General features: G+C 37.5%; 1 protein-coding gene across 6 annotated transcripts in view; it reads right to left on the reverse strand.

Moving 5' to 3' along the window:
- The window catches only part of LOC128542626 (cAMP-specific 3',5'-cyclic phosphodiesterase 4D-like), an 85,857-nt gene that overhangs the window by 23,254 nt on the left and 49,467 nt on the right, over window positions 1–13,136 (reverse strand). The window contains exon 1 of one of the 6 annotated variants that reach the window (XM_053512563.1): window positions 8,265–9,090. The exons of the other annotated variants lie outside the window; for them this stretch is intronic. Coding sequence (XP_053368538.1) covers window positions 8,265–8,464 — 200 coding nt within the window. The 5' untranslated portion in view covers window positions 8,465–9,090. Of the gene's footprint in view, window positions 1–8,264; window positions 9,091–13,136 lie in introns of those variants that run through there. 6 annotated transcript variants of the gene reach the window in all.

The following is a 13,136-nucleotide window of genomic DNA, read 5'->3' on the forward strand; positions in this document are numbered from 1 at the left end:
AACAGTTTGCCCATGAGGCCTTTTAGCTTCAACAATGACTGTTTTTTTTTTAATAGAAATTACTATTGCAAAGTTCACAATATAAAAATATGCTGTTAGACTGTGGGGATTAGGAACATAGTTATCTAAAAGTTTGCTCACATCACAGGAAGTTACACTACTGAAGGCATATTTCCTGTGCTAATGTTAGTGTGAAGCATTTTTTTCCAATGTACTATACACACATATAAACACAATTTGTGTTTTAGTACAAACTTTCTAATAAGTTTTTTACATTTTATTATAACACTTTATTATTAAGACAGAACAAAAACATTTCTGATTTTTAAACATCGGTATTCAACCACAAAATTAAAAGTTATAGAAAAATATTTTTGTGCCAGAAAAAAGCAGCACATTATATATCAACAAATTTTCGGGGGCAAATTTTTTTTGGGTAATTTTCTTATAAAGCTGCACAGATTGTACGTGGGACTAAAGCATCATCAAATCATGGTTGCACCAAATATTGACTTTGTTTTCATTAATTACTGCTTTTTGAGTAAAAGGTTCCAAATTTTCCTTTCATACTGTTTTTTTTCCAGCAGATTTATGTTAGATATGTCTATATTTGGTAAATGTAATATAATTGCTACTAAAGTCACCGTCACCAATTCACAGGAATCAGGTTACATCATCTGCCCTTTAAACTAACCACAAAAACTAAAGTTACTTTCCCCCTTTCCATATTACTCAGCAATTATTGCCATTGAACAACCAAGAGAGATGCTAGAACTGAAGCCTTTTCATATACAATTTGATGTAGCAGTTACATGTGGTATTTGTACCAGTCTTATTGTTGTGGTCTTTCGGCTGCTGCTGGCAAGGGGTCGCCACAGCGGAAACTTGGTCTGCACATACAAGCTTGGCACAGGTTTTAACCAGGATGCCATTCCTGACGCAACCCTCCCATTTTACCCGGGCTTGGGGCCGGCACTGCATCCAGTGGCTGGGGTTTGGGCACTGGGTAAGAATCGAACCCAGTCCTTTCGCATGGCAAGCGAAACACCAACCACTGAGCCACTAGGCCCACTTGTTTTAGTCTTATTAAACCTGTAAAAAAAAAAAAAATTACAGAAAGAAAACAGTTGTTGCATGACTGCTCCTTTCCATGAGCACATACATACTGCATGTGCAAAATACACCATTCCAATAGCTGGTAAAAACAAAAGCACAGTGAAACTTTCGAGCGTATTCCTTTTTTTCCATTTTTAGTTATAAACAAATCATCTTTTATTGGTAAACACTGATTTGATGATTTGATTTGATGCATTTTTTAAATGGTCATACATAGGTTATGTTATGTATAATAGTAATAAATTATTAGACTATGTATTGAATATATAAAATAAACTTGCTAAATACTAAAAATCTAATACAGTATATGTTAAAAGAATGTTAAAATATATAGTATAAAGAATTATTCTAAAACACATTTTTAGCCATTGTTTCTTTTTAATTCTAACAGTGGAGGATGAACAAGGGGAAAAACATGTTCAATAAGTTGCCTCCAAAAAATTCAACACTAGGCTACACCCTCAACGCACAAACCTCAACAAGTGTAAAATGTGTGGGGAGTGGGTGTGATGGCTCAACATTCCAGGTTTTACCATCAATACATGTGCTGCTGAGAGGCCCTTAAAGGCTGGCTATGCTCAATACAAAACAAAAATAATAATAATACAGTATAAAAAAGCAACCACATTTCCCATCAGCATTTCATTGTAAATTATTTCCAGGTACAAAAGATAAGCTAAATAACCTGATTTATAAAAAACACTATGAATTTTTATTTTATTTTATTAAATACTAAAAACTAAAATAAACCACCACCAAAAACTGGATGATGATTAAGACAAGACCATTTACCAAGGGGACCATTAGAGATCATTCCAATTCACTGCAAAGATGTTAATTGGGGTTGAGGTCAGGGCTCTGCAGGCCATTTAAGTTCTTCCACGCCAGCATCGCCAAACCATGTGCTCGATGTTGCTTTGTGTGCAAGGGCATTGTGATGCTAGGACATGCTTGGGGCCCTTAGTTCCACTGAAGGGAAATGGTAAAGCTAAAGCACACAATGACATCCGAGACATTCCAAGTTAGTTTCCTACCAACCAGTTGAAAGTGAAATACAAAAAAAAAAAAATGCACAAAGAGAATCAGCTTTAGAGAACCGTTTAAAAATGAGTCTGAATAGAGTATGTAGTAGATGCTAAGTCTGAGGACAGCAGAATGAATTGCACTAGCAGAGATAAGTCACATATAGTCTATGTGTATTAGGTATATGGCTAATGAAAGGAGTGATGAGATGGCGTAATCAATACGCTCTTCGGTGGTGGTCCGAGAAGACTGTTGCGCCGAGCGTGGCATAATTGAGGGTAGCGCTCCTCAAAATAAAAAACACACGGGGACTTGTCCAGAGCTCAGCCTCTCTCCCGGATCCACTATCCCCACTACTGGGCCTGATTAAGCTCTCAGCAGATCCAGGCTTTATTTGGAACGCCATATTGATCCCAATTGGACAGCGTGCATCACTTGCAGAGCAAAAGCAATTAAGTAGCAAAGCGCCTGGCCATGAAGGCTTAATGCACAGGCTGGGGTGAGAGTCAAGAGCAGAAGGGAGGCAAAGGGGACTGGTCTTTGATTTGGTCCACAGATGTGGGTTTAATAGGCACATTTCAATAAACAAGTGATTGCGACCTGGGGTGAAGCAGGTTCTACCGCTTCCCCTTTTAATTAAAGCGTTTACATGAAAAGGTGAAGTATTCTTAAGCTTCTACAAAGGTGGTTACATTGGAGTGCTTTTTTCTTTTTCAGTTTTCTTGTTTTATAACAGATAAATATTAATATAACAAAATCCAATAACAATTAATGGGTTTTGAATTATTTATGATCCTTTTAAAAGCATAAATAATTAGTTTCAGAAGATGTCATGTCTAATTGAAAGTAGAATAATTGAAAGCAGTTACATCAGACAAAAAAAACAGCTGTCAAAACAGCTTTCACTGAGCTGGAGAATGGTATAAAAGTAAAGTGTTTAGACAGTATATAACTAACAGTCAAGGACACTGGGTAAAGGTTACTTAGAAATGGAAAGAGAGAAATGTGAAATGTCTTTCAGTAGGAGGAGGTGTATGATTTTGCTCAGTGGTTTGTTGAAATATGCTGTCGAATTAGTTTTTTTTACTCATTTAAGTAAGATTGCCAGTAAAAATGATTAAACGTTATGAGTATAACTTTAATCCTTAATCGGGTAAGGAAACTTATTTGGTAACTTACAAGTTATCTTACAAGGAAACTCATGAAAAAAACTTTAGTATAGTTATATACAGTTTTGTGCAAAAGTCTTAGGCACCCTATTATATTCTGTAAAAATTTTGTTATATATGTTTATCATGTCTGCATAAATATGTACAAAATCATTCAGTATTTCTATATGTAACTCTATGTAAAATTTATAAATAAATAACATTACAGAAGAATATATGCATGGCTTTAAAGAAAAAAAAATATAGTACAAGACAGACCAGTTTTCAGATGGAAACAAAAAACCTAATGTACGCTCCTGAGATTTGCATAAAAATAGAAAGGAGCGAGTGTGACAAAGTTACCAGAAGAACTCATATTCTCCAGCAAGCTCAGTAAAACCTAACAGCTGTTTTCTTATAAAACTGCACAAATCTGTGTCTACAACCCCTGATTTAAGCAATGAGTTTTTACTCCAAATATTCACTGTTTATTTTATTACTCTTTATTGCTCTTTATAGAAGTTTATTTATAGAAGGTCACTGATTACAATCCTACATGACGCCTACGTAAATTCTTTATGACAACTTATGACATAAACCTAAATAAACATCTATAAAGACACTAAGATCGATAAAGACTAACTCCAACTCCAGGTGTCAGTTGTCATAAGGGTTGCGTTATAATATTATAATTTTTTTATTGAGTCATCGGGTATAGGTTTTGATTTAGAAAAGGTTGTGTTATGACTCTTTTGGGGTGTATTTTTTATTAAATGTTATGAACATTGTGTTTGTGGCTGAGTTTACTTCTGATTACATATAATAAAAATGATGGTGCCAAATTACAAAACTCAAAATCTGATTTAGACTAAGTGAGACTATACGTAAGTCTGGCACAAAAATGTCATAGGTTTTCATAAAATTAATATAAGCTGAAATATAAAATGCATAAAGACAAATATGATCTCACTTGGCAAGCTTGGCCTCGCTATGCGAGTCTGACATACCTGTAGTACAATAAGGCACATGAAAAAGTCACAGCATTTGTATGCACAGTACTACAAGTAAAATAGTTGTTTTTTATTCAGCAGCAGTGTACTGTAAATGCTTAACAAATTACACAATAAGACATCATAATGTTTTTGTATATCTGCAATGTAGGATCGTTTTTGTACCCTTTAGTTTAGCAACTACTCCAAGTAAATTAAAATATTGTATACATGTAACTTAATAGGTTAGTAAAAAAAAAAAAAGTTCAGTTAATAAACTACTGATTTTTATTTTATTTTATTTTATTTTGTTGTGTGTATGTGCTTTAGTTCAGTGTCGGAGGTGGTTGAATTGATGTACCCTAGTTGAGCCACTTACGGTGGCTCAGGGGGTTTAGGCTTTGCGCTCCAGATCAGAAGGCTGTATGTTAACATTTTGGCACCACCAAGCTGCCATAGTTGGATTCTTGAGCAAGACATGTAAGCTTCTGTTTAAATCTATATACTGTACGGATCGAATCAAAGATGAAAATGCATAACATATGGTCAAGAAATCTTCTAAGGTTTCATCATGACCTTATCAGATCATACCTTGTGTAAAAATGTTACTGTCCTGTTATGAACACAAATAGGAAGCATTTTGTGCAGTAAGGGGAATGCACACCAAGTAGGGGGATGCATGCATCAGTGCTCCAAGTAAATGTCAAGCTATTACCTAAGGTCACTGATTACAATCCTACATGACGCCTACGTAAATTCTTTATGACAACTTATGACATAAACCTAAATAAACGTCTATAAAGACACTAAGATCGATAAAGACTAACTCCAACTCCAGGTGTCAGTTGTCATAAGGGTTGCGTTATAATATTATAATTTTTTTATTGAGTCATCGGGTATAGGTTTTGATTGAGAAAAGGTTGTGTTATGACTCTTTTGGGGTTTATTTTTTATTAAATGTTATGAACATTGTGTTTGTGGCTGAGTTTACTTCTGATTACATATAATAAAAATGATGGTGTCAAATTACAAAACTCAAAATCTGATTTAGACTAAGTGAGACTATACGTAAGTCTGGCACAAAAATGTCATAGGTTTTCATAAAATGAATATAAGCTGAAATATAAAATGCATAAAGACAAATATGATCTCACTTGGCAAGCTTGGCCTCGCTATGCGAGTCTGACATACCGGTAGTACAATAAGGCACATGAAAAAGTCACAGCATTTGTATGTAACGCTGAAATATGTTATTTATTTAAGTCTGAAATATGCCATAACCCAAGGGCATTTAATACTTAATACATTTGTTTTATTTGTTTGTTTATAATGACCCGGAAACCCTCTGAACTCTGTCATGAGTAACTGACTGCATATACTTTAAATATGTAAATCTAGACTATATTAATAGACATACGATATTATAACCTACTTTACCTAACTTTACTTTCGCTCCATGAAATGGGGGAAGATGCCGTTTGTATTTTCGAATGATTTTCTAATGTTTTCAGCATCATATTAGATTATTACTATCATTATTATTATTATCATTATTATCATTATATACAGTACTTTGCCTATGATATAATGTTTTATAAAGAATGCTTATAATGCCATATTACAAGGCATGATAAAAGCTGTTCACTTTATAACAATAACAAGGTATATAATGCCTTAATAATGCATTATAACATGTTAGAAATGTGCATTTTACCTACAATTTATGTAGGTTTCAAATCAATTCTCTTTAAACAGTTATGCAAGCTTTTGTGTCCTTAAAAATCCATTTTGTCCTCCTAATTGTGTGACGTTCTAAGCAAAGGTGTGCAAAACTTTTGCAGGAAACTGCACCTTGTCTAAGCGTCCTCTTGTTAGTTTAGCTGTAAAACTCAAGGCAAACATAGTCTTTGACCAGCGGATTACTTTAAATGGTAGATTCAGGAAAATGCCTAAAACACTCAGTTGCTGCGGACACACTTTGAACACACACACAATTTTCTTTTTTTTGAAAAGTGGTAAGAGAAGCTGTGACCACAAACGCCTGTGTCACCATGCACAGCTCTTCGGTTGACGTCAGTTGTGGCTTGGTTTGCACTCCTATCAGAGATAAACAAGCACAGCAGCGTTGGATGTGCGTGAGATAAGAAACCTTGGTATCATAGACAATGTTTTAAATATTACTTCAAAACAACTCCAATGAGCCATCTGGATATTTATGATGGAATATTTAAGCTGATATCGAGGCGATGATTTATGCACATTTTCCGTCAACAGCTCTGCTTTTTCGAATGGTAGTGGCACAATAGTTTGCACTCGGCTTTGACCTCGTTTCAGCGGGTTGCAGCGAACTTGCACACGTGCATAAAGAAATTCCAGCAGGATGGCCGCAGACTGCAAATAAAAAGACAATTCCTGGTGCTCGTTCCATTAGTTTCCTGCCATTGAAAACGTACAATCACTTCTTAAGGAATCCACTCCCAAACGGCTCCCCTCAGTGTCATTTTTTTTTTGTACAGCTTGGGCATTTGCTTTTTCAACAACAGGAAATGACACAAATGCATTCACAAGAGTCTCTTATGAGAGACGGTATGCTGAATCATGGTAAAGTTTGATTAAAAAAAACAAAAAAAAACGTTTGCCCAGGCGGACCTGCTTTTACGTAAATATAAAGCATGTTGTACATTGTTTTGCAATTAAAGAAGAAGCAAAACATGGGTGCTTTAGAAACCTATACTATACATATAGCTGATTGAGTGTGTACAATGCTTTCAACAGATTATACATTATTATTATTATTACCAATTAGTTGTAATAAAAGGCATGTATTAGTATTATATATTTTAGAGGAAGTAATCCTATCAGGATGTCCTTTGGGCCACAAATTTGTAGCTCTGTTTTAAGAGACACACCAGAGCACTACAGTACACAACAAAGGCATCACTTAACTTGTGTTTTACACCTGTGAAAGGAGAGATGGTGTGCATGCCTGGAGAAAAGACTTAAACACTACACTTTGGTTCAGAAACATATTTGGCCATTTCAACTTCATCAACTCCCCACGAAACTTGAGGGTCTGGGTGAAAATCAAAAAACAGAAAAACAGACCCAATCCCTAAAACAGAACACCAGATGGACTTTGTGCAGAAAAAGACACAGGACAGGGCTGTAAAATCTGGTTAGAAACACCAGGATAAGTCTCACTTCCTGCTTGTCCCTGAGGTCCTAAATTATTAGCTTCTTTATTACCTTAATACAGTATGAACTAAAACAAAAGTACAGGGGGACTGTAACGTCTCCATCCAGTAAAATACATATAAAATAAGTATACAGTAAAATGCATGAAAATGTTAAGCATTTTGCTCCATATGTTGGATTTAGACCTTTAAGCAAAATGCACTTCAAATTTTCATGTACTTCGTACTTATTTTATATTGTATGTATTGGATCGGAAAGCCTTTTAAGAAGAGCATACTGAAAAAATTCAATGGTTTCAACATTCAGAAATGTGCATTTCCCAAATATATGGAGACTTTTATGAGACCCTGAATTATTATTATTTTTTTTTTCTTTAAATAAGTGACCATGTGTACTTAGGAACCTAAACAACCTGAGATAAAAAACAATCATAAAAATATAACTACAGTATGGTCTTTCAGTACTTAATATGGAGAATATCTTTTTTAATACTGTACACAAAACCATCAGGTGCACTTACGGTATTAAGAAACTTAACACACTCAACCCTTAATGTACAGACACGAGGTGTCCAGTGTTAAAAGATCCTGCACGGATAGCTTCGTGCAAGAGCACTGGCAGAAATGCCCTAAAAGCTCAGCTTCTATGTGACACCATTCACAAAATTCCGAACTGGCACAGGAACATGTGCTGCCACTGGTTGACAAACTGAGAACGGATCTTGGCAGCTTTAAACCGCACATGCATTACCCCCCCTGTGGTTACATTGAAAGAAAAGTAGGAAAAGATTTACCGCCTGCGTTTCTGCAAGATGTCGATTGGACGGTTTACCGCGCACGGCGATCCGTAGATATTCCCGTTCCGGACTTTGAATGCCCGGTCGGTAGGAGCGAGAAAGACACAGTTAGTTGGCAAACTCATAGTTCCCTGTATTTCGCTTTGTAGCACTTGTCCTCCGGTTGCACTCTTTAGCTTTTCCTTTCGTGTGCCCATGCCCTCTTGAAACCGCACATGGTTCCCATCTCTGACAAGTCACAAACCGAGGAGCCAAAGTCGCATGAGTAATCAACTCCCTTTGAGTCAGTCCAGAAGCGTTGACGCTGAAAGTCTCTCTCTGTTACAGCGTGCATCCCTCCTCTAGGAAAGCAGGTTGATACACACAAGCTCTTTCAGCTGTGCTTGATGTCTCGGAGCCGTGTGTGTGTCACATGTTTTTTCCTTCTCTTCCTGAAATTAGGCTTTTTGTGCGATTCCTGTGGTAAGCCTATTTTGCTCAGAGCACAGCCCACTGGTTTACATATGCAGGATGACACGCAGCGCTTTAGAGAACGATCTAACACCAACACCATCCAAACAGAGGGGGAAAAAAAGAAAGAACTGGCTTCCCTCTTCCCCTGTTAGTGTGTTGATCTGTACCGTTCTTGATCTTCACGCCATTTCCCCACTATTTCTTGCATCTCTTTTTATCGCTCTCTCTCTCTCTCTCTCTCTCTCTCTCTTTTTTTAACCGCACTTCTTATTCGAAAGACCCGCGTCTCCCCCTCATGCAGCTCAACCACGAGCTGACAGCTGAAGTCGTTTGCGAACCTCTGCCTGCCTGATATAGAGCGTATGTGTGTCTGTTTGCGGCGGTGCGCACGTGTTTTAGCGTTCTTGAACCGGTGCCAATTGAACAGTGAGGTCACAGCACTGAAACAGGGGGGAGGACCCACAGGATGAGAGGCTCCAGCCTTCCTGGAAAGTCTCCAGTGTTAACTCTTTGAAGAAAAAGCACCACTGGGTGAAAGAAAGAACACACACACACACACATGTACACACACACGTACTCTACACGAAGCCTAAACAACCTGCTTTAACAGAGTTAGTTTATGACATGGCTGACTGCTTAACTTGAATCAGTCATAAATCAATACCTTAATTATTATAAAAACTAACACCAAGCCAGGTCACCTTCATGCTCGGGCAAAATCGTTGACTGGCAAAGAGGGCAGGAGTCGTGTTTGAGGCTGACTGTTTAATTACATGATGGGACTTTAGTTCCCCCGGGCTGGAAATGGAGCCCTGCTGAAATTAGAATAAATATTTGCTTAGTCAGAAGTGTTACTGGGGACGTGAAGGGGTGTCTTTCTCCTCTGTGGCCGAAAGCCAAAGTCGTACTGGAGAGACAGAATAAGAAGGGAACCTGCAGATTAATATAGACACACGCACACCTTACATTGCACAATACCACAGCTCATGTAGATGTCACCAGAGTTTATTTACTGTACATCCTTCTTTTTTGTTCATCTCTCTTTCTCCCACCATCACCATTATGACCTATTTATATTTTTTTCTCTTTATATTTTTGTTATGCTTGTCATCTATGGCATTATTCTATAGGATTTCGTTACAGTAGGCTCGTACATATGATATTAATGTTTATGCGAGTCGTTCTGTAACTTACAGTAATAACGGATAGGTCACCGGGTTTAATGGGTCAGTAAACTGAGTGTGCGTGAAAAGGTGAAACTATGCAGCGTATAGAACTCGGTGTGAGCGTATACAGCACGAATGATTTAAAAGCAGCCCGTACTGACAAACTGTACTGATTGATGAGGATTGTAAAGTCTCTTTCGTGACCAGGGGAATAGCACCACCTAGTGTGTGTCATAAGTACATTATTTGTAGATGAGTCTGCAGCGGTGAAAATTTTACATCTAATTTTATTGTGAAATCAGCAAACCATCCAGATTGAAGGATTCAGTTGTAGACAAAGTCCATTAGAAATGTTCTTTGTTAAATATAATTAATAAGAATAAAAAGAATAATAATAAGAATAACAACAACAACAACAACTCCTTAGCAGGGTAAAGTAAATAAAAATTACGAACCCAGCCTCTTTGAATCATATCATTTCTTACTCACTCTCACTCACTCATCATCTATACCACTTTATCCTGTTCTGTAACTTACAGTAATAACGGATAGGTCACCGGGTTTGATGGGTCAGTAAACCGAGTGTGCGTGAAAAGGTGAAACTATGCAGCGTATAGAACTCGGTGTAAGTGTATACAGCACAAATGATTTAAAAGCCCAGGGTTGTGGGGAGCCTGGAGCCTATCCCAGGAGACTTAGGGTACAAGCCGGGGTACACCCTGACACCCTGGACTGGGTGCAAATGCATCTACACACATACAAACATGTTGGAGGAAACTGGAGAACCCACAGGCACAGGGAGAACGTACACACACACACACACACACACACACACACACAGACCCGAGATGGGAATCGAACCCACACCCTAGTGTGAGCCATATTATAAAAACACCAAGATTTTTAAAAATACTAAATAAATTTTAATCATACTGCAATCCCTCTCATAAATACTGATACATATTGATTGAAAAGCTGTGCTATGTAAACAAGTCCCACTTATGGCCCAGCAAATGAGATCTCTGAAATACTAAAAGAGAAAAAAATATTGAGACCAGGGATTATAAAGAGATTTAAAACCCCCGGAAAAAAAAAAAAAAAAAAAAACATGATTGAAATCATAAACAAAATCACTCTTAATTGTAAAAAACTAAAAACAATATTTCTATTCTTACTTTTTTCTTAATTTCTCCTATAAAATTTATCTCCATAATTTGTCGCGTCCTGTACACCTGACTATAGGAACATATGACGACATTTCATAGCCAGATTTCCGACAAAGACAGGGAATTCAATTTGGAAATGAGGTGGGTTGGGCACCAGCCTAGCGTGGACTACGTATACACACACCACCATGTCAGAACTTGTCATCCAGTGTGTTAAAGAGAACGGGAGGTAAAAAAACACACACACACACACACACACACACACCAATCTAGACATTTCACACTAGTGGGATGAATACTTTTTGTTTGTTTTATTTCTAAAGAAATCCGATTTCAGTAGTATAGTTCACTTTGGAGGATTCATGACAAATCCAAAATCTACCAGTGATGAACCAAATTATGCTTTATGGTAACTTCTAAAAGACTTGCAAGGTATTTCTGTATTGGAGGTTAATCTACATTCACATGGTGATATTTAGCAGCTGTCCTAATGCTATTCATTAGTATCTGTGAATACAACAAACACGCATCTTGGCTGCTTCCATCGAGGGGTCGCCATAGCAGACTATCAGATCCGCACACGAACTTGGAACAGGTTTTCCCCTGGATACCCTTCCTGACACAACCGGCCTGTTTTATCCGGGTTTAGGACCCGCACTGAATCCAGTGGCTGGGGTTTGGGCATTGGATGGGAATCGAACCCGAGCCTTTCACATGGCAGACAAAAAACCTACCACTGAGCCAGCATGACAATTCATTTAATAATTTAAGCAACTATGCTATTTAGAGCATTTCTAATATGGGAATTAAGATCGACTAATCTCAGAGTTCACAATCTCACCAGAAGAGGTCAGCCAAAGGAGCCAAACTATACTCATACTGTAAAACAAACAAAGAAACAAACAGAAAACAACCCTTCTTTTAAATTTTTTAACAACTTCATGTTAGTTAAATATTCAAAGCTACACCTTTCATGTTGTCTCCTTTAAAACTAAAAAGAAATTGACACAAGCTGCCGAGTGAAAGTCCTTGTGTGTGCTAAAAATGGTACGAGAGAAAGAGACAACAGAATAAATACTTTGTATAATGTGCATTGGATTTGTTCATTAGGGATCAATTGGGAGGTCAACCATGCGGTGACCCGGGATGGAGCATTGACGCAGGCAGACGCTGTAATCACACTGCTGCCTGCACTCTGGGAACTGTTCCAGACACTGAAAGATATTTTGGGACCAGTCACACACTCCGTTATCATTTTATTAATTGTCTCTCTCCTTTTTTCCCCCCATTACATGCAAAGTACAAGAAGTCATGCATCTGTGTCTGTGTATGAGCTCTTTGATGGTATCGGAGCATGTTGTGTAGTAAGTGATGATATGCGAGTTGGAATGCGGTCCGCTTATCTACTAACAATTCAGTCTCTTAAACATATACTAAGAGGAAAAGAGAGATGGTGGCGTGTCCTCTTGATCTTCGCTCACAATTTATTTAGATGACAGGAATGTCCTAAGGGCTCACGGTCGAGACTAGTGTGTACACTGGGACAGGTGTGAGTCAGATTGGAAGCTTGCAAAAAAAAAAAAAAAAAAAGGAGATCCTGTTTATAACTATGAACGTACAGCATTCATTCATCATTACTAACTGGTTGGTCAGGGATACAGTGGTTTACATCAAGCTTGTGATAAACAGATCTAAAGTATAAGAGTGTAGCACTGAAGTATAGTATATATATTAATGTATGCACAGACCAAAAAACTTTATATGAACAAAATAAATAAATAAATACACTAGGTAATAAATATGATCATAGTCGTACAGTAGATAGGAATAGTTGGAGAAATATCCCATTGCCAAATTTCTGTCTGTTTGTCTGTCTGTAGGCGGCACGCTGGCTTGCACCTTCGGGGTCTGGGTTCGATTCCCCCCTTTGTGTACATGGACTTTGCATGTCCTCCCCTTGCTTGGTGGGTTTCCTACTACAGTTCAAAGACATGCAGATTATGCTAATTGGCGTTCCCAACTTGCCCAGAGTGTATAAATGAGTGTGTATGTGTGTGTGATGGACTGGTACCCTGTCCAGGGTG

This window comes from Clarias gariepinus, chromosome 15 (genome assembly GCF_024256425.1).
Source record: "Clarias gariepinus isolate MV-2021 ecotype Netherlands chromosome 15, CGAR_prim_01v2, whole genome shotgun sequence".
NCBI classification, from domain to species: domain Eukaryota; kingdom Metazoa; phylum Chordata; class Actinopteri; order Siluriformes; family Clariidae; genus Clarias; species Clarias gariepinus.